Source organism: Cyprinodon tularosa, unplaced genomic scaffold (genome assembly GCF_016077235.1).
Source record: "Cyprinodon tularosa strain WSP-4 unplaced genomic scaffold, ASM1607723v1 ctg453, whole genome shotgun sequence".
Classification (NCBI taxonomy): domain Eukaryota; kingdom Metazoa; phylum Chordata; class Actinopteri; order Cyprinodontiformes; family Cyprinodontidae; genus Cyprinodon; species Cyprinodon tularosa.
Genome location: NW_024039178.1, coordinates 230701 through 255325, shown reverse-complemented (window position 1 = coordinate 255325; position 24625 = coordinate 230701). Strand labels below are relative to the sequence as shown.

General features: G+C 42.6%; 3 protein-coding genes across 3 annotated transcripts in view; all 3 read right to left on the bottom strand.

Annotated features, from left to right (window-relative positions):
• Window positions 1-436: 436 nt before the first annotated feature.
• On the bottom strand, window positions 437-9550 carry ik (IK cytokine). Its single transcript, XM_038300710.1, has 19 exons — window positions 9410-9550; window positions 8508-8574; window positions 8345-8437; window positions 8208-8267; window positions 7966-8133; window positions 7758-7872; window positions 7618-7688; window positions 7489-7535; window positions 2969-3132; window positions 2761-2869; window positions 2642-2681; window positions 2412-2566; window positions 2243-2327; window positions 2071-2157; window positions 1936-1993; window positions 1770-1858; window positions 1530-1638; window positions 1415-1449; window positions 437-1323 (listed from the first exon to the last, which is right to left on the bottom strand). The coding sequence occupies exons 1-19, from the start codon at window positions 9417-9419 to the stop codon at window positions 1296-1298; spliced, it is 1590 nt and encodes a 529-aa protein (XP_038156638.1). The 5' UTR covers window positions 9420-9550; the 3' UTR covers window positions 437-1295.
• Window positions 9551-12717: 3167 nt separating this feature from the next.
• On the bottom strand, window positions 12718-14340 carry ndufa2 (NADH:ubiquinone oxidoreductase subunit A2). The gene is made up of 3 exons (XM_038300712.1): window positions 14194-14340; window positions 12965-13071; window positions 12718-12896 (listed from the first exon to the last, which is right to left on the bottom strand). The coding sequence occupies exons 1-3, from the start codon at window positions 14292-14294 to the stop codon at window positions 12805-12807; spliced, it is 300 nt and encodes a 99-aa protein (XP_038156640.1). The 5' UTR covers window positions 14295-14340; the 3' UTR covers window positions 12718-12804.
• Window positions 14341-19274: 4934 nt separating this feature from the next.
• adamts2 (ADAM metallopeptidase with thrombospondin type 1 motif, 2) overlaps window positions 19275-24625 on the bottom strand; it is a 47417-nt gene continuing 42066 nt past the window's right edge. The window contains exons 24-25 of the mRNA XM_038300711.1: window positions 24273-24438; window positions 19275-20246 (exon numbers count right to left, since the gene is read on the bottom strand). Of these exons, the coding sequence (XP_038156639.1) occupies window positions 19499-20246; window positions 24273-24438 (914 nt within the window). The 3' untranslated portion in view covers window positions 19275-19498. The remainder of the gene's footprint in view (window positions 20247-24272; window positions 24439-24625) is intronic.

Here is a 24625-nt window from a genome sequence, read left to right as displayed (position 1 = left end):
ATTTACCTTCTCTCTTAGTCGTTCAAATGAAACCGTTTTCAAAGTGGAAAACAGTCCTAATTCCACATTGATCAGAGCCTGTGATACTTCAAACATTAATAAACAGCATCTAGTGAGTGTAGTGCTTATAACATTTTTATTAATGGAGCAAAATGTTGCTTTTCTCTTTTAACAATGAATTCCTCTTATCAGTACGGATGCTCACATCGAGCATAAAAAAGGGCATGCATATTGCATAGCACCAATGACACCAGACCAATAGTGTCCCTACCAAAGTTCAAATCAAACCTACGCCCTTGGAAAGAAGTGTGCAAACTGTGGCTGGGCTAATGCTCTGCAGATCAAACGGGATCTGGTTCATACTGTAATACTGACACTATGCTGCCGTTTTCTGAACATTCAGTCACATTGTCAAAGAAAACACGAATAAAAGACGTGGTGGTATGAAAGTTTACCGTTTTCACTTACACACACATTTACAACCACATATATGAATATTAATTTTAACACCAAAAATATATTGTCAATAAAGCCAGATTACAACATTCAGCACACATGTTGGACCTTTGGTGAAAGATGGCTACTTGCATTAAACTGGCATATGTTTCTCTGCTAGACATAAATATGGGCTCAGCTTTTACTGGGACCAACTGGATGTTCTCTCCTTCATCCTTGGACATGAAAACGGCCTTGATGCTTGTCTGATTAAACATTTCATTCCGAGACGGAGCGACCAATGAAGCTAATTTAGCATTAGCTTTTCTAACATAGAAGGTATTTATAGACCAGAGCTTCTATGTTCATTTTCTATGTCTGCTTCTGTCTCCTTGAACCCCCCTCAACAGATGGCCGCTCACACAGAGCCTGGTTCTGCTGGAGGTTTCTTCTGGTTCAAATAGAGTTTTCCTCCCCACTCTCACCGTGTGCATGCTTGGTATGAGGGATTGCTGAAGAGTCGATATCTACTGTTTCTAGTTACTCGTCCTGTAAAGGCAATGACTGGATGCAACCAGCTGGTGGACCTTAGAAACTTTAATCCGAATAGATGATCTAAATAATCTGGATCTATAAAGTGCCCTTAGATGACATGATGGGTATTGGAGCATAGAAATAAACTGAATAGAATTTATTGGGAAACTTGCAACAACTAAGAGATTAATAACTACTGACATAATACAATAGATGGGGTAGGATCAGCTCTTGCTATCATGACAACAGACTGTTTAGTTTTACAATAAACTGGAGTTAAACTGCAAGACGATAGTGGATCGGTCGGTACTGGTCTGCAGAAGTCCTCAGTATTTGGGCCTCTTGATATCCACCCTGAAAATACAAACAGAAGGTTCACCAACTGCTCCAAGCTGCTGCCCAGCTTCATTTCACACAAAAGAAGAACCAAAATGGAAGTAGTCACCCATCTGCCTCCATCTTCTTCCTCTTCTCTATGATCTGAGAGATAAACGGAGCGTTACAAGCTGCAGTGATGAACCAAGGAAGTTCTGATAGAGATGTTTGGGTCCATGACTCACCGCGCTGATCTTCTTCCACTGACGGTCCAGCTCAGCTTTCTCATTGGTCTCTTTGAAGCGCCGCGTCTTCCTGCCTTCAGACATCTTGATGCCGTACTGGAAGGCAGCCCTGCATGGACAAAGAGCAGCGTTGGTGAAGCGTTGGGTGAAGTTATCGCTAACAGCAGGGTTAGCATTAGCTAGTAGCAAGATTAGCGTTAGCATCCTGCCAGGCAGCACTGAGAGAGAAGAGTGTCCTACTTTGGCAGAGCCTCTTTGTTGTTCATGTAGTCTGAATATTCCTCCTGCGTGTCAAAGTCCCAGCGGCCAAGTGGACCCTTCTTATTACCCTGAAACAGAACCACAGCTCATTGGACCTCTGCTCAGATGGAACAGAGCAGCACTGCATGCTGAGAAATGGACCTACCTGGTCCATCTTACTGTAGTCCACCTCCTCATCGCTGTCCACTGCAAGGTCATCCATCCTGCAGACAAACATTGGTCAGAGAGACACAGACATGGAGACACGGAGACAGCGGCTGGTCCTCACTCTGGGTCTTACGTTGCTGGGTAGCACTCAGCGTAGGAGTTGGATCCTCCGAAGAAATCTCCAAGCTGCTCCTTACCGGAGTCCCTCCTCTGGGAACCAGTACAGACCAGTTAAGGACAAACTCTAGGAAACATGATGACTCAGCATCCAGACCATGAGGACAGAAGGTTCTAGTAAAGGATATGGCTCCTGGTTCTGCCACTGGCTGGCTGCTGCTCCTCTAAACTTCTCATTGATCATCTTGATCTGATCTTTGATGGATTCTGGAGCTGGAGGACAGATAGAAGGACGGACAGATTATCCACCAGACTCTCAGTCAGAGGTCCTGGTCCAGCTAATTTAGGAGGACCTACCTGTGTCCACCTCCATCAGCTGGTGTTCGTCTCCTCTGGGTTTCTCAAAGTAGGCCTGCCTCCTGCTCTTGCTGTCCTCATCTCGTGATCTGTGCCGATCTTTGTCTTTGCTCGGTTTGGCAGATGGAATATAGTCTCCAATGTCATCAAAGATGCTGGAAAAGGAACAGAGGCGTCACTCAGAGACATGCCCAGAGGCAGAGGACAGAAGCAAGTGGAAGACAGCTGACCTGATGTCGACTTCAGGGGCCCTCTTCTCATCCGCTTTGCCTGGAACAGAGACAGACATCAGCTGTTAGGACAAAGGCCAGGGACAGCAGGGACACTAACAACAGGACAGAGGAGACACCTTTGTCCTTCTTCTTCATCTTCTTGTGACGTGTCCCCTGTCTCAGGTAGGACAGGATCTGAGTCAGCTTGGAGATCACGATGTCATTGGTGGTGAGAGTCGTCTGAGCCTGAGACACAGGAGGGACAGGGAGGACAAGGAGACATTTAAGGGACATCAGCAGACTGGTGGTTAGAATTTCACTGGGTTCTGACTGGGCCAGTCTCACCTCCATACTGGGACAGTCAGCCTTGCTGCGGATCAGCGTGGTGGGGATGTCTGTGTCGGTGAATTCATCGTCCAGGTCAACCACGTAGGCCATCCTGCCGGGCAGGAAGAGCTCGTTCCTTTCAGGGACCCCTGACCTGAAGACCACGCGGTAGATGTTCCTTCCTGAGGAACAGGGTTCCCACACCTTGATTACCATTAAATTCAAGGACTTTCCAGGACCTAGCTTCATTAAATGGCCCATTTACTGTTTTAGTGCATCATTTATAAAAAGAAAGTTCAGATTTTGAGAGGATCGCAGCAACCAGCGAACCTCCAAGGGTTTTTATTTTATTTAACCTTTATTTAACCAGGAAAATCCCATTGAGTTAGAGTAACTCTTCTTCCAGGGAGTCCTGGCCAAGAAGGCGGCTTAAAAAGTTACATTAACATAAAACCACAGGAGACAAGACAACCACAGCTACATATCATCTAGGCAAAATTAAACACAACACAACAAGATTGGGCATACACATACAACCAAAAAGCAAACAGCAAACAAGGCATCCAATCAAAAACAGTTGCATCTGTCAGTTAATGATGATTTTAACACGTCTTTAAAAGAATTTATGGATGGAAGTACTTCAAGATTTAAAGTGGCTTGAAGTTCATTCCATACTTTAGGTGCAAATGATGAAAATGCTGTTTTTCCTAGTTCAGTTCTTGTAAATGGAGTATGTAAAAGTATTTTTTCTGATGACCTAGTCCTGTAAGTACTATCTTGAATGGAAAGTAAATAAAAAATGTATAAAGTTTACCCATAAGGGCTTTAGCAATAAAAGTCAGTACATGAATTTTTCTCCTCATGTAAAGAGAAGACCACTGTACAGTTTCATAGAGAGTGCAGTGGTGAGTCCTAGCTGATGCACCTGTGATAAAACGTAAGGCAGAGTGGTACAGTACATCCAGTTTTTTAAGTAAGAATAAACTGGAGTGAATATACTCCAGTGTATCCCCATAGTCAAGCACTGACAGGAATGTGCTCTGAACTAGCCTTTTCCTCGCAAGATAGGGAAAGCACTTCCTCATTCTAAAGAAAAAACCCAACTTTGGTCTAAGTTTCTTACAGAGGCTCTCAATATGGACACCAAAGGACATCTTATCATCCAACCAGATGCCTAAATAGTTGTAAGATGATACTCCTTCTATTTTAGTGCCATCTTGTGTTGAAACACTAATGTTAGGTGAGGATCGTGAATGTGTGAATGTCATTGTTTTAGTTTTTTTAGCATTCAGTACAAACTTTAATTCAATAAGAAATGTTTGTACATGATTAAAAGCAGACTGCAATTGTGCAAATGCAGCATTCACTGATGAAGCTATGGTGTACAAAATAGTGTCATCTGCATAAAGATGCACTTTTGCTGTCTTCAGGTCCTTACCCAAGTCATTTATATAAAGAGAAAATAAAATTGAACCCCAAAACTGACCCTTGTGGGACCCCCATTGTAACTTCTAATGATGTTGAGGTATAGTTATCAATTACAATACACTGCGTTCTATCATTAAGGTAATTTGAAAACCACCGTAGTACAGTATCACTAAAGCCTATTCTTTGTAATCGCTTCAAAAGAAGATCATGGTCCACTGTATCAAACGCTTTAGAAAGATCAATGAATATTGCAGCACAAGACTTCTTATTATCTAAAGCATTCAAAATGTCATTTGTGACTGTGGTAAAAGCTGTGACTGTACTATGACCTTGTCGAAAGCCAGACTGCAATGGGTTTAAAATTGAGTTCTCAGTTAAAAAAAGTTTGAGTTGCTCGTTTATAAGAGATTCAAACAGTTTGGCCAGCACAGACAATCTAGAGATTGGGCGATAATTGTCCAATAAGGAAGGGTCTCCACTTTTCAAAAGTGGGAGGACAAAAGCAGACTTCCAAGATGTAGGTATGGTACCACTACATAAACTAAGATTAAAAATTGAGGCAATAGGCTCAGCAATCAAGTTAGCAGCAGTCCTAAGAAAATACGGTTCAATCCGGTCAGGCCCAGCAGATTTTTTACAGTCTAGTCCTTGCAAAGCCTTCTGAACTTCATAAGCAGAAATACAGCTGAAATTAAAACTATTTGGACTCATATTTGGATCTGGAACAGTAATTGTAGTCCTACCTCTGCTAACATTTGCTGGAAGAGTTGACTGAGTAGCAATTCCAGCATTGATGAAGTGCATGTTAAAAGTGTCTACCATATGTTGTTTATCCCTAATTTCTCCCTGACTAGTTATAATATATTCAGGGATAGTGGGAGGTGGTACATCGCCTGATGATGATTTTATTGCTTTCCAAAATTTCTTAGGGTCATTGAGATTTTCTTTTATTAAATTAAGGTAATGCTCATTTTTTGTACTTTTTATTAGTCTTGTGCATTTATTTCTTAATACCCTGTAGTTCAACCAGCTTGCATCACTATTATATTTTTTTGCTTTTACCCATGCCTCATTACGTTCTCTTATTGCAGTAGCAATACAATCATTAAACCATGGGTTATCCCTGCCCCTCACTCTAAATCTTCTAAAAGGGGCGTGTTTATCAATGATGGCTAAAAAAGTTTTCTTAAAATAATCCCAGGCCATTTCAACATCATCCATAAAACAAACTGCATTTAAGTCACTGTGGAAAATATCATGAAGAAATGCCTGCTCATTAAAACGCTTAAGATGTCGTTTAAAAACAAACCGTGACTTGGTCTTAACCATTTTACAGTCCCTGACGCACGCAACCATGCAGTGATCACTGACGTCATTACAAAAAACACCAGCCGCAGAAAATTTGTGTGGAGCATTGGTCAGGATAACGTCAAGCAGCGTAGATTTGTCCATACATTTAATATTAAGGCGTGTAGGTGACTTGATCAGCAGAGTCAACTGCAGTGCATCACACAAGTCTCTTAATGCAGAGGACGACGAGAGATAGTCCCAGTTTAAATCCCCCAAGACGATGTACTCGCTTGACAGCTTTCCCAGGAAGTCAGACAGCAGTGCAGATGCTCCAGCCACTGCCGATGTTGGCCTGTAGCAACCTACTACTGTCAAGGAAGCGCCATTGGGGAGATTGAGTTTAATGGCACAGAGTTCGAAAAACTTTGGTTTACCAATTGCCTCGACGACGCAGCAGTCCAAGGAGGCCTTTACATATATGGCCACCCCTCCTCCTTTTTTCCCACGGTCCGTCCTATAGATATTGTACCCTTCGATGTAAACCACATTGTTCGCAATCGCAGGCTTGAGCCAGGTCTCAGATAATACGAGTATATCACTGTCCGTCGTTTTAGCCCATATGCGAATAGCGTTGATTTTATTTATAAGGCTGCGCACATTGACATGGATGAAACGCAAGCCACTGCTGTTTTTCAAAACATCAGGACTCGACAGTTCAGTCACTAGTGGTCCTGGGTTTGGATGTATGTTACCTGACAAACACAGAAGAATGGTAATCCAAAGCGCTGATCTTGTTGCGCTGCTGGTGGCTCCCCTGCCGCGCCTGCTACAGATGAACCGAGATTGTCCAATTTCGGGCCAGCTGACAGGTTCGGTTGGGCAAAGGGGCTCAGCAATACATCCAGTTAGGGGTGCCAATCCGCTCGTGTCAGTACACAACCCAGTTCCAGCATTCGATAGTACAATCCGCCAAGAGGAATTATAAAATCCATCATCATTTGCAGCTCCCACGACGCCCATGAACGGTGAGTACAGCGCAAACACAAATGATAGATAAACTGGGAGTCTGAAGGCGCAGCCAGACCTACGTGACTGAGTAGGCCTAGGCCTGGGCTTGCATAGTTGTTTATGGCTACTCATCGCCATAGTGTTACGATTTTTGTGATGCCACTTAAAGAAGTGCTCTGAGGAAAACGTGATCCAAACAAAATCTAAGAAATATAGCCCAATTAATCTATTAAAAACACAGACACAGGTAACGCAGACAGACGTGAAAACACCTATGCCGCCATCTTGGGTAACGGCAGCCAGGCCGTCCTAGCCAGGCCGTCCTAGCCTGTCTGCAGCGTCTCTCAGCATGTAGCGTGTGTGTGAAGGACCATCGGCTGTGGTGGAGGTTATTTTGCTTTATTTAGCAAAACGTTCATTTGATTTGTGTTTATCTGACTGTGCTAATAATTATTCTCCCACTAAATGAGGTCACGTCACAAGTAAGCTTCTGTTCTAGTTGACCCATATATATTCTGCTCTCTCACATTTTCCCAGAGTCCAGACTTTCCTTTGCTCTTGTCAAGGACACGATTCCATACTCGTGTTTTTGTGAATTGAGAAACGGGCCAGCACTAGAGGAACCAGTACGCAGAGGAACCTGACTATTCTCTCACAGTCGGTATCTGTGAGACATTTTTAACACAAAAATATTGAAGGATTTTTAAGGCCATTTTTTTTTTCTCCAAACAGTTTCCATGATATTAGGAACCCAGAGGAACATGAGATCACAGATACATCCAGCTGACTAGGAGCCAGAAAGACAGACTCACCCAGACGGGTCTTGAACTCGATCTTCTCCTCCGGCTCCACGTCTTTCCTAAAACAGACCCATCAGCAGCTTAGTTAGTGCTTCTGATCCAAAGCTGCTCAGCAGCTAAAGAACCGTTCTGGTTTCTCACTTGGTCTCTTTCTGGACCTTCTCCATCAGGTCCTCCTCCTCCTTCTCCTTGCTGTTGATCTCAGCTCTCACCTGGAAAGCAGACAGGCCAAGGTAAGGTGCTGGTTACCCAGCTGGACGGGCCGTCAGGCTCAGACTCACCTTCTGCAGCAGAGCGAAGTCCAGACCTTTCACCAAATGGGTATGCTCCATGTCTCCTCCCAAGAACTTGGACTCCTGGATGAGCTGGCGTCGTTTCTCTGCTGCTGACTTGTCCCTGAATCACAGACAGACGGGTTTTTTTTTTTCTGGACGATTGAGAAGAGCCAGGATCATCCTAACGCATCAGCAGAACCTGGGAGGAACTCACGCCTCCGCTGTGGGTCCGACGGCCCGGTAGTTGGCCGTGGTGCTGATCAGCTCGGTCTCCTCGTAGTCCTTGTTGACGCCGTCCCGCCGCTCCCGGGCCCTGTCCCTGTACTTCTCGGCCAGCTCCCTCTCTCGCTCCATCTCCTGCTGCCGAAGCTTGGCATAATAACTGAGGGAGAAGACAGCAAGAACCGGGTCAGCCTCTTCCTGGACCAGGACTCACCCAAGGGGAAAAGCTCTGACCTCTTCTTCTTCCTCCTCCTCGCTGCAGGATCCTCATCCTCGTTGTAGTCCCTCAGCATTCTGGGAAAACAAACATCGTTCTGTCAGGAGAGTCTGCGCCAGGAGGCAGAACTGTCGGTTCTACTGCCGCCACTCACTCATGATGTCTGGACTTGGTGGGCGGGGCCGAGGCAGGCGTCGCCCGGGGCGTCATCAGCAGCTTCCTGAAGTCATCATTGGTCAGCTTGGACCTGAAGGACACAAATAGAGGTTCAGTGACGGCAGCGCCACCTGGTGGGTTGTCAGAGGAACAGCACTTACTGCGCAGCAGCTCTGTGGTCGTCCACATCGTGGCCCTCAGGGGCCAAAGGGTTGGAGTAGCTCTCAGCTGGAACATAGACAGGAAGTTAGGGGGGGTGGTCCAACCAGAGCGGTTCTGATCCTTCTTCTCCAAACCTGTGGAAGCTGAACCGAGTCCAAAGGAACAAACGACCCAGATCTATCTGGACAGATAGCACTGAAGTTCTGAGAACTTCTACCGCCGCCCTGAAGCGGACCACACAATGGACCCAGGTCCAGAACTATTCCCAAAACCAAGTCCCTTAATTTGCTTCTGGGATCAGGGAGCTGAAGGTGGATAGTACCTAAAGGTTCTGCTTGTTAAAAGCGTTTATTTAATCTGGAGCTTAGTCTCATCAGAACATCCTAAGGATGGTTCTGATCGGGTTTGATGAAGTGAAGGAATTAAATCAGTTTTTCCTGAAGTTTAGAAAACCTAAACCAAGGATGAGGAAGGTTCCTTATGTTCTATGTCCTCCAGAGGAGACAACATCTCAGTTCAGTTCTACAGCAGATCTATGGGAGAAGATCTGGAGAACTGGACCTGGGAGTCTACCTGTGTGGTTCAGGTTTTAGCTTTAGCCATAAACTGGACCTGCCTCCATCTGGTTCGGGTTTTAGTGCAGAACACCAGAGTTGAGCCGACATGATGAGCGGTTCTGCTACTTTAAAGCACCTGATTATCAGCGCCATGGCAGTAATGAGGATCAACAGAACCTTAGAAATACTTAAAAACGGGAAAATGTGGATGGGTTCTGGTGGAGGTCCAGTAGCACACCAGGGCCTCGTTCAGGTTTTATATTACGGAGACATTTATTAACATTAAACATAAGGATTCGGTTCGGCTAACTAGCTACGGACGGCTAGCATGCTAACAGACTCACTCTCCGGCATCGCTGTGGGCAGCTGGTCCTCCTCTGCGGGCTGACAGGAGCTGAATCCCGGCTGAAGGAGCGACGGTAGCTCGGTTAAGCTTTTTATCTGCTTCTCTGTAGATTAACGTCCAGTTTCCCTGCAGCTCCGTTTGTTCTTCTTCTTCTTCTTCTTCTTCTATTGAGTTTTCTGGCAGTTTGCATCCTGTGTGCATTACCGCCATCAACTGGACGGAGATGTAATTCAGAAATATAATGTCTGTATATCTTTATATCTTCATGAAACTAAATTCTATCTATACTTACACACACGCACATACACACACTAAATTCTCCCAGCTAATTCTGTATCTTTTAAATATTTAATAAGTGCTTTAATTATCTTATCTGATTGATGCTTCCCTAATAAATCTGCCATCTTTACTGAACTCCCCATTACCCTTTCCAGTTCTTTCCTCTCTTTTGTATATTTGCTACAATAGATCAACACATGTTCTACTCCTTCGATTTCTCCGCAATAACAACAATTACCCGTTGGATGTTTCCCTATTATTTTTAGACCTGCATTTAAACTAGTATGCCCAATCCTTAACCTGTTTATCCATATTTCCTCTCTTCTACTCATTATACTGTTATATCCTATGCTAATATCTTTATGTATTTTATATAAATGTCTTCCTTTTTTTTCTAAATTCCATCTCTTCTGCCATACCTTATTTATTTTATCTTTAATAATTACTTTTATTTCTGTTCTACTTAGCGGGACATCATATTCAATTTCTCCTACTTTAACTGCTTCTTTAGCTAACTTATCTACTTTTTCATTACCTAAGATTCCTTTGTGTGCTGGAACCCATGTGAATTGAATACTTATATTTTGTTGCCTTATACCATACATTAAATAACTGACTTCATCTAAAAGATCTTGACGGCTTTCAGATTTTCCACTTTTAAAACTAGTCAGGCAAGACATTGAATCTGAACAGATAACTACATTTCTAGGCTTCACCTCCAGCACCCATTGCAATGCTAAAATAATTGCCAACATCTCTGCTGAAAAAATTGATAAATTATCTGTTGTTCTTCTCTTGATAGAAATATTTTCTTTTGGAATATATACTGCTACTCCTGTTTTACCATTTTCCTCTTTTGATGCATCTGTATATATTTGTGTCATATTTTAATACCTTACTTCTAAATGCTGCTGAATAATTTGATACAAACCTCCACAAGACTCTTCTATTTTTTTAGTTTCTAAATTTACTATTGGCATTTCGAAAAACCATGGAGCAATTTTAGATGTACTTACAGTTTTACAGTATGTTATATTACTTATCCCAGAATACTCTGCATAAATATTTCCTTCCCATCCAAAACTCCTTATATTATGGCCATATTCCCAACATTCTCTGAATATCTGTTTAGTAGGGTGATTTTCCTCATGCCCTTGTAAATTTAACCAGTAATTTATTGACAGTTTCATCCTCCTTAAGTCCAGTGGCATTTCTCCAGTAATCACTTGAAGAGCAGGAACTGGAGATGTTCGAAAAGCACCACTACATATCCTAAGCGCTTTGGCTTGGATTCTATCTAAATCTAACAACAAAGAATTTGCAGCTGATTTATAAACAATACATCCATAGTCCAACACAGATCGAATTAAAACATCATATATTCTTTTCAAGGATGAGCTAGTTGCCCCCAGTCATTCCCTGACAAACATTTCAATATATTAATACCTTTTTTACATTTATCAATAATCTTCTGCATATGTATCTTAAATGAAAGTTTTTCATCAAACCATACACCAAGGTACCTTATCATATTTACCTGTTTCAATTCATGCCCATATAATCTAAGAGCTCCGTTTGTTGTGTCTCCAAAGAGCTGTTAAGGGTAATTACGTCACTTCCTTTGGTTGAATTTAGAGACAGCGGCCCCTGCAGGCGGATTCGAGCATGACATCGAGGTCCAGAGATGCTGGGTGAAAATATGGGCCAGAAAATAGTGAAAGAAAAACTCTATAGAAAATACCGCTTCGTGTAGTGTTTTATGGCGGTTTGCAAATTAGTTAAAGTGGATTACCGCCACCAACTGATAAGGAGTAAAACAAGGAAACTCTTACAAAACTCACTCGCAGAAATAAATAATAATAGTTTTCCGAAAGTATGTTTTAACCCATCATAATGAAATAAATTATCAAATTCATCATATTTACTAATCTGTCTTTATGTTTTTGTCACTCTGCCAATTTCTGATGGTCCTACTATTTTCCCATTTTCAATCTTTTACTTCAAGGTATTTTTGTGCAGCTTTCACTAATATTTTGATATTTTCTTTCGGTTTTCTTTGACCTCTGAGCAGTACAATTGGTTTCCTCCAGCATAAAAAGTACAAAATCCTTCTTTTTAAGGATCTATGAGTCCTCTGCAATAGCAGTAGTTATTCCAAGCTCTACTTTCACTTTTCTGTTCTCTTCAGATCTTTTGCTCTCTTCACAACCGCTATAAGCAGCAGTATGTTCTCCACCACAGTTACAGCATTTAATTTTAACCTCTTTACCACTTTCCATATTTGCGCTCTCCAGCAGACCTTCCACACCATTGTTTTCCTTTAAATACTGCTGCCATATGACCACATTTTTGACATTTGAAACATCTCAGAGGAGGAGGATTGTACATTTTTACATTGTAGCTCAAATCCATTGAAAACTTACTCTATTTCTGCTCTATGAGGTAAACGGCCTACGAATCTGGGCTCCGGAGGACGCAGCCCATGAATTCAAACAGAGCCAATATCTACTGTCGTTCCCTGCTCATCAGTGACTGGATGCAATCAGCTGGTTTACCTCAGATAGAAACTTAAAAGCTTTAATCTGACGTGATGATCTGGATCTAGAAAGTGACCTGAGACAACATGATGGGATTGAAGCATAGAAGTGAGTCCTTAGTTGTTTTTTAAAGCACTTCATAAAGACCTGTGAGAATCCTGTAGACCTGGACGACTGGGTCCATCTAATGACTTGGAGGAAAGGGGGAGTTCTGCTGGATCTGGAGAGGCTGACCCGGTTCAGAGGTTTTTCACCTCGTTGGTTTGCTGCTCAGTTCACGTGAACAGTGTCTGAACCAGCAGCAGCGAATTTATCAGCAACATGTTTGAAGAGAAACATCTCAGTCCAGGAGATCCCACTGATTAAACATTTCTGCTTAGGTTCCAGTTCCTCCCACAGCAGCAACATCAGAACCAGCAGATACCTGTTTAAATGCTTTTCCCGACGCATTAAACCAGCAATCCCCCCCTAAAACCAGTAAGGACACAGCTGTGGATTCAGAGGCTTTATTCATATCAACACATTTACAGAAAAAACAGAACAGAGCTGGATTGGACCTGGCGCCAGGGGGCGGGGCTTATGGTTTGGCCTGGGCCAGGTTCTGGAGGGCGGCGGCCACCTGATCAGCAGACATGTTTTCCACGGAGACGCTCTTCTCCTTCCCAAAATCTAAGGACAAACAAAGCGTTAGTTTCCTCCACAGAGTGAGACCTCCGCAGATCCTCTGAAGGACTCACCGTATCGGGCCCACAGCCGGGCCTGGACTCCAGAACACTCCCGAATCAGAATGGGGAAGTCTGGGTTGGTCTTCTTCAGGGTCACATAGTTCTGCTCCACAAAGTCTCTGAAACAGATTAGAACCACCAGGAGGCGCTGTGAGGACAGGAATACCCAGAACTAACAGAACATTTTAATAATTTCCAGGGAAGTAGAGACGCGCCGATCCGATACCTGGATCGGATATCGGTGATTTGATAGCGGGATACAATCTAGTGGACTTTACCTGGGACTGTCATTTCTTTCTTTTTGCTGCTTATTTGTTAATAAAGTCTATAAAAATCCTATCTGTGTTCATTTTGTTGTTTTTAATGTTATGTCGAGGCCAAAGCTTTCTCTAACATGGCAGATAAATGGTTCCTCCATTCTGCTGCTGAATCTGATCAGTATCAGATATCGGCCGATGCGCTCAGCCCAGGTATCAGATTGGAAAAAACTGGAGTGGTGCATCTCTACAGGGAAACTGAACCAGCAGCAGAACAAATTTAAACTGGATCTGAAATTATATCAGAGGAGGAGATGAGATGTTTACCTGGAGAACAGCTCCTTAGAACCCAGAAGACTGGGACCAATTAAGGACATCAGTCAGTAAAGGTCTGAAACAACCCACCAAGAACCTGATAGGAACAACATTAAATTCCTCATCTTCTGGAGGAGCTGACTGTCCTTCAAGGAAAACTTCTTCCCATCACACCCAGCAGCAGCTTTGGGACGGACTGGCCATCACTAGTGTGTTCTGTTATAGCTCTATAGATCAGTCAATGCTGCTGTTATAGCTCTCTAGATCAGCCTGTGCTGCTGTAGCTCTATAGATCTACTAGTGCTGTTGTAGCTCCATATATCAGCCTGTACTGTAATAGCTCTATAGATCAGTCTATGCTACTGTTGTAGCTCTATAGATCAGTCAATGCTACTGTTGTAGCTCTATAGATCAGTCAATGCTACTGTTGTAGCTCTATAGATCAGTTTATGCTGTTGCAGCTCTATAGATCAGTCTGCTCTTATTCCCTCCCAGGAAGATTGTAGCGACTGTTAGGAGCAGGGTTAGCATTAGCACATAAACACCATCATGACCAGTTAACGAAGTTAATTTGGGGTTAGCTGCTGTTAGCCGCAGTTAGCTTCCCTCTCCTTCCCTCGGGGTGAACCTCCATGTCATCCCGGCCTCGGACCCCAGCTCCCCGCCTACCTGGCCCCCCGGCTGGCTGCAGAGTTCTGGCAGAGGTGAATGCGGATCTCTCGCAGGTTTCTCGCCAGGCTTGAGCCCAGAGTCTTCAGGGCGGTCGCCATCTTGGCTTCTTGTTGACTGTCAAGGACGATGGTGAGCGTCGTGCCCTGAATTCATTCTCGCAGGCGCGTCACGTTGCGCTTTAATCCCTGGGTTTGTCCTGACAGGATGAGGCTGACATGCAGTGAAGTAGCACTAACCGAAAAAACAGCCTTTCATTAGAATTATCACCTAAAATTAGAAAAAGTTGCATTTCCTGAGAAAATGCACTGTAAATGTAGTGCAAAGAGAGAAACAAGGAGAATTTGGAGCCAAAATGGCTGAAATGTTATGAAATAGCGGAAAACAGAAAAGCTTAATTTCTTTTCTGAAAAGTAGCAGAAACATGGCTGAAATATCAGGAATGATTAAGAAACAGAAAAGCTTAATGCCTGTCCTGAAAGATGGAGGAATCTAGCCAAAGTTATAAAATTATAAAGTATATAAAAGTATAAAGTATATAAAAGTATAAACTGCCAATATACGCGGAGATCGAATTCAATAGAATCTGATCGAATCGACTCTGAACAGATTAGATCGAATCTGATCGAATCGAAACGAGTCTGATCGGATTAAACTGAATCCGATTGATTAAACTCCACTCCAATCCAATGAAATCAACTCTCTTCAAATTGAATCGAATCTGATCATATGAAATGATAAAATCAAACAGATTCTTATCAAATCCATCTAATCTAATCTAACCCCAGGGAGTGAAATAAGCCAAACTATATTCAATCTGTCAAAACCATCAGAAACTAAACTGGAGCTTAAACCATCTCTTGTTGTTAATCTGTCTCTCTTTTAAAGTAACTGTTCCACTACAGACCCTCGACCCACTCCTTACAGGCAGACCCACCTATACCAACCCTTCCCTAAGCAGAAAAATAGACTCAGATTGGGATTAATATGTTTTTCTTCTCACTCCTCCATGGCATCATTGTCCATGTGAGGATCCTCCACATCCACCAGTTCAAACCTTTTACATGCTGCAGTGCCTCAGGATTTTATTTCTAAATATATCAAAAAGATATTGACAGAATGTTTATCTGGAAATAATAAAGCTATTAAAATGGCCAGATTATCCCAAATAACCTGATGGCTTGAAGTTGTACCACTAGAGGGAGCTCTCCTCCCATACAAATTATCACAGACTGAGAGGCAGTAGTTTACATGAACATGGCAAATTAAACTATTATCAGAACTCCAACCTGGAATAAAGTGGTGTAATCTCAGAGGCGACAGCGTTCCAATGTCCTGCTAGTGGACCTTCATGCTATGGCTACTGTTTCGGCCACAATACCCAGATGGTTCTATTTGGTATTCTGTATACAGCACTGAAACATATCAGCTTATAAAAACTAAAAGGTAGGACTGATTTAATGCTTCATACATCAAAAATAACTGCTAAAAACAGGTTTAGCTAGTGCTGATGTAACAAGCATGTATAAGTAGGAAAATTGTGGTAACTTTGATCACATTTCTTCCTTCATTGTGCCCATCCACATTAAGATCCAAAATTTTGAGATTAAAATCAGAATTCCGAGATTAAAGTCAGAATTCTGAGAAAAAAGTCACAATTCTGAGATTAAAGTCTAAATTCTGAGAAAAAAGTCAGAAATCTGAGATTAAAATCAGAATTCTGAGAAAAAAGTCACAAATTTGAGATTAAAGTCAGAATTCTGAGATCCACGGACCCCCTGTTGAAGACCTCTGGTGTAAGGGGCCTGCCAGGTCTCAGTGACGGGGCCCCTAATAGGTCATGGGGCCCGTAAAGCCGGGCTTACACTGTGCGATTTTTTGCTCTTTTCGGGGCAATTTTCCAGTCGTGCGAGAATTTTCCGATCGGGCCGACTTTCAGCCTGATCGTGCACCGTGTAGCGTACAGGAGGTAACGCCGGGCGATCAGCCTCTTAAGACCATCTCCTGATCAGGAATCATGAGGTCGGGAGAAAATCAAACGTGAGCTGTGAACTCACACTGTACGACAAAACCCTGCAGGTTCATCGTAGAGTGTGAGCTGTAGCTGCGTGCAACGATTGAAAAAAATCGCACAGTCTATGCCCAGCTTAAGCAACTGCAGTCTCTGCTTACCTGTATTTACACCACTGAATGTTAGGCATTTAGATGGAGCCCTATGATTTTGCCAACATCGCGACTAGAGGTCAGCATGGTTCACACAGGGAGAACCCATTGGAAACGGGAGATTCAGTGGAAAACAACACCAAGTCCAAATCGTGCTGCAACGTGACTATAGATTTCTGATTCTGGCTTTGTAGACCAAAGCTATGACTGATGGCAGGTCTGGAGACTGAACCTGACCCAGGTAATTTCTGCAGAACCAGCCAAGTTCTGAACCTTTACAGAAGCAGGTGGGCCTGAAGTAGAGCGAGACCCAATCAGATCAGGAAGTATGTCTCAGAACCATAGAGATTCTAAGCTTTGGATGCCTCTGACCTGCTGCAGCTCAAAAGGTCCAAAGCGTTTAAAGATTCTTGACACAGAAATCCTAAGATCTGGAGGCTTTAGACTTTCTGAGCAGCACATTTATTCTTCCTCTTTTATAGACCAAATAAAGGCCTTTAAAATATCAGACCCATCAGCAGAAACAGCACAGAACCTACGGACCTTGTTTCCTACACATTGATTCCAATGCAAATTAGAGAAAGTTTTTGACACTATCTACAGGCTTGGTTCTGATTCTGTTCTGATCATACTTGGACCTTCCCAGGTTAAGTGGAACTCTCCTTTGTTTTATAAAAAAACTGGGTCCATAAGATTCTACAAAGAGAAATTAAAGACAAATTCTGACGCATTTTCCTCATTTGGACACAGCTAACTGACTGGTGTTGGTGTCGGTTCTGAATCAATCTGGACCTCTGTTCCAGATAGACTCCTTCAATCTGGTTCTTCACTTCTAAGAGCTTAGAGCAACACTGCCCTCAGCAGGTTCTGATCCAGTCACTGAGTGGATCATGAGCATCTGTTTACCAAAGTCTTCTAGAGCCAGCTGTGAGTCCATCTGATAACTGAAGCTCCGTCCAAACTTGGTCCTCATTATAATAAATAAAAGTAATCAAAGCCACTGAGATGATGGGATAGAAGAACCCCAAAGTCTGGAATGTACCGGGTTCTGGTGACACGAGAACGTTCTTAAAGATCAGAGACGTTGTGAGGGTTCAGGAGCAATGGCATGCACAGACTTTTTGAAGGGCAGGGGCTGAACGAATAAATGGGAATTGATAGTTCTTCCTCAGTAACGTAGAGGGCACTTTAGCATACATTTTGGCTCCTGAGATGGAACTTTAGCGAGGGAGGGCACAGAGAGGGCATTTTAGTGCGTGTTTTTGCTCCCGAGATGGCACTTTAGCAGTGGTATAAAAAGTACCCACATTTGTTACATAAGTAGAAGTATAGATACTGCAGTTTAAAAACACTCTGGTAAATGTGGATGTAGCCAATGATCTGCATTGGATGGCACACATGACGTGAAATAAATATTTATAAACATTAAACCAGGGGTAACCAATTAAAAACCAGCTGGGTCCGAATAAAGAAAATCATCAACCAATAAATGTCCGGAGACATTTTTAATGATCTGTTACTTTAAACAGAATTTAACACTGAAATAAAATGAGGTGTTTATGCAGCCATGTTATAAATTTTATTTTTAAATAAAAAAAATCTAAAAGAAATTACTAAAAATTTTCCATTTTAAAATCTAAAGAGGTTTTTGAAGTAGAGAACAACAGTCTTTCAGTTTGGCATATAGACAATTTCCTGATTCATATATTTTTTAAAACACCTGAACTGACAGTTTTTTTTTTTCTTTTTTCTTGCTTAATGAGAGCAGTGGGCTTTATGCTGCCCTGCAAGGCTTGAAACCTGGGTTTGAATGGAGACAGAGCCATTCTCAAGCCCATTTCAAGGAGCTAATTTTGAGCCTGGATCCATATTAAATTAAAATATTAAAATATAGTAACAAATTAAAATATAGTAACAACAGATTGGTAATAACTAATAATTATTTTTAATTGGTACTTCAATAGACCAGGATGCAGATTTCTTATTTCCATCAGACATATGCTGATGGGGATTTTTTTAATATGTCATATTAAATTAAGCATTAATTTCTGCATGTTTTGCTCCTACAAATATAATGATAACATTGCGCATGCTCTCCTTGAGCTCCAAGGAAGTCGGAGCGCAGCAATATGGGAGGAACAGCGAAGGCTGTAGGCATTGCTTTGCGCTGGTGTTCTGGAGCGCAGCGGGGTGGATGTGGGATTTCAGGGTAACAGGAGAAGCGGTGCAAGCGACGTTTAGACACTGTCGTCAGAAAACATGCGGTAATTTATAATGGTTTTAAATCAGGTTGGGTCCGGATTAGCCTGCAGGTGGATCTGGATCCGGACCACGGTCCTCTAATCCGTGACCTCTGCATTAAACCGAAGCCAAGATTAACGTTTGTTTTAAAAATGTCAGGGATTGAAAGTACAGATACATGTGTGATAATGTAATAAGTAGAAGTCAGAAGTAGGAAGAAAAATAAGTAATGGAGAAAAGTATAGATAAATAAAAAGTGTACATAAGTACAGTAACAGAGTATTTGTACTTCTTTACTTAATACCTCTGCACATTAGCATGCATTTTGGCCTCCAAGAGGGCACTTTAGCATGAGTTTTGGCTCTAAAGATGGCACTTTAGTTTATTTTGGTTCATGAGATGACACATTAGTGCTATTTTGGCTTCCGACTGGACACTTTAGCATTACTTTTTGCCATGGAGAAGGAACTTTGGTGCACATATTGAATCCTGAGAGTTTTTGCTCCAGAGATTTCACTTTAGCACACATTTTGGGCCCTAAGAGGACAGTTTAGAATGCGTTTTGGCTCCTGATAAGGTGAGCACCCCTCCTGCCTCACCCTTGTGCATGTCCCTTTTCAGGAGTCACACAGGTTGTGACCTGATCCAGACCTTCATTACTCATTATGACATCAATAGTTGGATGACACTGCGCTTTATTTCAAAACAGGATAAGTTGGTACAGACAACATGAATATAAAACCAAAACAGACCCAGACTTTTCTGCAGTCCAGGTTCTGGTCTTTACCCCTGATGTATTAACTTTGCTTTAAAGCTAAGGAGACATAAAGATAAAGGCTTCTTTGTCAGGTTCTGCTTCTCGCTTACAGTTTATTAAGCTAACTCTTAGATTAAAACCAGTTCAGTCTCTTCTCTCCGTCCCTCTCAATCTGGTCCTGTTCACCTGTGCCAGGGGGGTCCGCCTCGCTCTGGTCCGATTCCCCATTCTTTGGAGGTTCTGCAGCTGTCTCTCTTTCAGGAGCTGCTGAATACGTTTGTTCTGTGTCCGTTCATGGAAGGTCAGCAACCGTGGAACAAAGATATTCTTCTGCTCTCTGGTGGCAGTACTGTCCGTTCCAACAATCTGGTACTGAACCTCGTTCACGGAGTTGTTCTCCTTTGTTGAGACTGGTGCTGAAGAGGGTGCTACTGATGGTGTAGTGGTGACAATGTTTTGATTAGCGGTGGAGGACTCTGGGAGATCAGATGTTCTGATTGGTTCCTGTGTTTTGTTTGGATCAGCTGTAATTAAGGGAAGTAGGTCAGTGTTCCTGTTTAATGAATACGCTGGAGCAGCTTTGACTGAAGGTATTGTAGCCCCAACTGTAGTACTGGCTGTAGTAGTTGCTGTAGTATCAGCTGTAGTAGTGGTAGTAACAGCTGTAGTTACAGTGGTTGTAAGGACAGCAGCTGTTGTAGTTGGAAGAATAGATGAGTCCTCAGAGGGCAGCAATTCATTGTCATATGTCAGAAACTCGCTGTACTCCATGTAGTCGATGTCGGAACTGCTTCTGCTTGTGGGGGGTGGTGTGCTGATGACATCCCTGGTGACATCACTACCCGGTGAGGTAGCTTCGGTCGCTGATATCATTTCGGTCACCTCCCTTGAGCTGTAAGACAGAAGTACAAAGTTAAACAGAAATGGGCTCCACAAGTTTATGGCTTGGTTACCAGAGGACTGGTACTGGTTTCAACAGAACTTTCTTTATACATGGAAGACCTGCTAGAAACCCATTAGCTGCTAATCAGTTTTGCTGAATACAGTTTTTTTTTTAAACCCCATTGTTTGCTGTTGGTATTTATGATACAAATCATTGTCTTGTTTGGACTTAATGGTTCTGGAAAAGATATTGGGGGGTTATGGTGATGAGCCGTCTTGTGGACTCCAACTTTCTTCAGGGGGACTTCAATGCTCATGTCAAAAACAGCAGTGACACCTGGTGGAGTGTAATCAGGAATAAAGGACACCTAGCTATGAATCAGTGGTTTTTCATTTTTGGACTTTGGTTTTCCATAATGAACATTGTGTTCAAGCAGTTGGCAGCATATATTGATGATCGATTTTGTAGTAGTATTTACTGACTTTAGGACACATGTCTTGGTCATTCGGATGAAGAGAGGGGCAGAGCTGTCCACTTATCCCCACCTGGTGGTGAATTAGATATGCTCTAAGAGGAGGAAGCTAGAAAGTCTCAGCAGTCCCAAGAAAATAGTGAGAGTCTGCTGGGAACTTCTGGTGGAGCCCTCGCTCAAAGACGTATCCAACTGAGTGGACCGTGTTCTCTACTTTCATTGTCAATGCAGCAACATGTAGCTGTTACTCTAAGGTCTGAGGTTTCTATTGTGGTGGCAATGCCCAAACCAAGTGGTGGTCACTGGCAAGCTGAAGAGCAGGTTCCTATAGAGGCTGGTTGGCTTCTGGATCTCGTGATGACAGCAAGCAGATACTGTGATGCCAAGCACGATGCCCAGGTAAAAGTTTGGATAAGCCATTGAGAAAGAATTAGTTTCCAGCCAAAGTGGTTCTGGCAAACCAGCCAGCGCCTCCTGAGGGTCAAGTAGTGCTTTGCTACCAGTGGTTTTAGTGAAAGTTGGGAGCTGTTGACATTGACTGAGGACATTGTCGGACTATGGAAGGAGTACTTTGAGGATCTCCTCTACCGGACTGATATATCTTAAGTGGCGGAAGCAGAGACTGGGTGCTCAGAGCCAGTATTGTTCATCACCCAATTTGAAGTTACAAAAGTGGTCAAAAAATTTCATGGTGGATGATATCTGCCTTGATTACCTCAGGGCTCTGGCTGTTTTTGGAGTTTTGTAGAGGTCGGGGACAGTGGCCCTGTACTGGTAGACTAGGGTGGTATTTCCCCTCTAAAAGAATTTGGACCAGAGGGTGTGTTCCAACTATTGTGGGATTACACAAAAAATCCCTAAGATGGCCTCATGCCTGGGTGCTGGAGAGGACAGTTCAGCTGATGGTCAACGCTAGGCTTTAGGAGGAACGGCGTGGTGTTTGTTGTGGCCGTGGAACAGTGGACCAGCCCACACTCTCTTCAGGGTTCATGGGAGTTTGCACACATGTTTGTGGAGCTGGAGAAGGTATTCGATTGTCTTCCTTGAATTCCCCTGTAGATAGCACTCCAGGAATACAGGGTCAGGGGCCCTTTACTAAGGGAAATCTGTTTTTTGTACAAGTGGAGCAAAGTTTGGTGCGCATTGCAGGTGTTTTGTCAGATCAGCATACCTCGTCAGATCAGCATATCCATAGTAATACGCAGATCGCCATACGCCATAAGCCAAACACTTCAAAAACACCAAAAAGTCAGTAATAAATTTTTTTTGTGTAGATGGCTAAAGGGATACATGTCTGTTGAGGTAGTGTAAAGTATATTTTTCGTACAAAACTAAACGGATACTCGCCCGTTGAGTTAGTTTAAAGTGTTTTAAAGCTGCACCTGCAGCCAGTTACAAAACGCATCCCCTACAAAACACATCTCCTGTCTAGCCAAACGTTGATGATATTTATTTGGACATTTTGTCATCTTGAATACAGCAGCTCGATGGAACAGATTAACTGAAGTGAATCAAACGTGAGCAAGATGCCTACTAGTAGCAAGGTTGTAGATGGCCCATAAAAAAGTAATAATAATCTTGTTGAATATTGGGATTAAAGGAATAGTTCAATCCTTGATCAAACTGCTGTACAATTTTGCCACGTATTTATCTTCTTATATCATGTAATTTTCCAGGGACTGCACATGCTTTCTATATTAAAATGAAAATGTTAGAAATTGTATTTCGAAGTTAAATTGTATAAAATCCCCCTGGAGTGAAGTAGCAAAGAGGCTTTCTGCGTTTAAAGCAGCTTTGCTATAAATTCTGTTTACCTCAGACTGAAACTTTTTGTTTATTACATCGCGCATAAATAAACTAGCCTACTTGACTTTCTGTATGCTTTCTGGTAAGTTTCTGTTTACCTTCAACTACAACTTTTTGTTTATAATATCACACATAAATAAAGTAGCCTAGTAGACTTCCTGTGTCTTATTCTCTTAAATTTATGCTAAGCGTATGCCGACTCCACAGTTATAGGGCATGGGTATTGACTATGGGTATGCTGGTCTTCGAGGGTATGCTGATCTGTGAGAACACCGGTGTTCTGTCAGACAAGCATATCCCTTTAGTTTATCCCTTTAGTTTTGCACAAAAAATACACTTTAAACTACTTCAATAGGCGTGTATCCCTTTATTGATGTTAAAAAAAACAACATACTTTTGGGATGTTTTTTTGAAGCGTATGGCGATCTGACATTAAATTGTTTTTTTGTACATTTTTGTACAACCCTAACCCATCAAGGTAGTTTAAATTCTATTTTTCGGAAAAAACTAAAGGGATAAACGCAAATCTGACGTCTTGGGCATGCATAGTGACTATGGGTATGCTATTCTGATGGGGTATGCTGATCTGACAAAACGCTGGTATTAACTCAGATCTTTTCCCGGTGCATGTTGGACTCCAGCAGGGCTGCCCTCTGTTACAGTCCTGTTCACAACCTTTATGGACAGGATTTCTGGGCACAACGGATGGCCGGAAGGGTTCTGGTTTGGGCACCAGTGGATTTCGCCTCTGCTTTTTTGCAGATGACTGCTGGTTCTCTGAAGACCTACAGCATGTACTTGGCCAGTTCACAGCATTTCACAGAGTGGGGTGAGGATCAGCTCCTCCAAGTCCAGCCCAGAGAATGACCCAGGACATACTGGAAAGAATGTGTCACTTGGCTGGCCCTATAGCGCATCAGGATTCTCCCAGCAGGGCTGGAGGAGGAATCTGGGGGGAAGGAGGTGTGGGAGCCTCTGCTGGGAATGCTGCTCCTGCAATTCTAATACCGGATAAATGTAAGACAGCGGGAGTTCAGATATTTTTTGATCTTCTATTTCAATGTGGTGTAGCTTCTCTGCTATGCTGATGTCACAGAGATATACATATACTGTGTTCATTGCAAACTTTCTTAAACCAAATTCTGATTCTCCTAGTTCACCAGCAATGTTGACTCCCTCTCCCATTTTAAAAGCCAGTTCAAAACATTTATTTTTAAAACTGTCTACTCTCTCACAGTTCTATTTTCTATTGTTTTATATTATTGTTGCTTTTTTGTTATGTTACTATTGCTTTTATTTTAATATTGTATAGTGTACCTGAGTATTATGTAAGGGGCTTTTCAAATTGAAAGCATTATTAATAATACCTCTAAAAATCTTGGGGTGGCACACTGAAACTAAAAGCCATCATTTCCTCTATTGTGGTACACCTGCCTGTAAAAATCATAAAGACTTGAGGTAATTCCTACTCATATCTTAGTTTATTGTGTGATTTTTAATGTTGTGTCACTGGCTATGCATAATAGAATGCCACTACAATTTACACTGGCGAGTGGGGTGGCCAGTGGTGGCCACGGCCACCCTGTGCAATGCCCTGGCCACCCCCTGGTGGCGCCACTGTTGGTGGGGGCACTATGTGGCGAAAAACTAGAAAACATTCACAGTTTGTGAGCAAATTCTTGCTCTGTTAGTGATTGAATTCTATCCTAGTATTTCCTAGGAACGTAAACATCTTTGAAGGTTTTATCATGTCTGACCTGTTTCTGGGACTCAAGTTGCTGGATTTGCTGAAACCATCAGAGTTGCTAACGTTCATCTGGCTGCAGGATTTGTAACACATCTGCCTATATCCGGGGATGTAACAGTACCGACTTAGTGCCTCCATCCGACAAAATATGGAGCGGTCACCACGGCAACGCTGTCCTGAAGACACAAACATAATCAGGTGGTCATTAAACCTAAACTTCTAACCTCTGCTTATAGAGCAGATCGGTGCAAATGGAAATGATGATGGATTTTATCTCTGTTGTTTGTCATCAGGGAAACCAGGAAGTTCAACAAAACCATTAAAGACCCACATAGACACAACTGTCCTATCATGGGATAGATA

Bases quoted from the DNA above. Each gene is read 5' to 3' on its own strand.
- ik (XM_038300710.1), bottom strand. The intron at 2,870-2,968 runs GTGAGACTGGCC...CCTGTGTCTCAG, and splicing joins CTGACTGTCCCAGTATGGAG to GCTCAGACGACTCTCACCAC. The intron at 2,567-2,641 runs GTCAGCTGTCTT...TTCCTTTTCCAG, and splicing joins GCCCCTGAAGTCGACATCAG to CATCTTTGATGACATTGGAG.
- ndufa2 (XM_038300712.1), bottom strand. From the start codon at position 14,294: ATGGCGACCGCCCTGAAGACTCTGGGCTCAAGCCTGGCGAGAAACCTG. The intron at 13,072-14,193 runs GTAGGCGGGGAG...AATCTGTTTCAG, and splicing joins GCAGCCAGCCGGGGGGCCAG to AGACTTTGTGGAGCAGAACT. The intron at 12,897-12,964 runs GTGAGTCCTTCA...GTTTGTCCTTAG, and splicing joins CCGGCTGTGGGCCCGATACG to ATTTTGGGAAGGAGAAGAGC.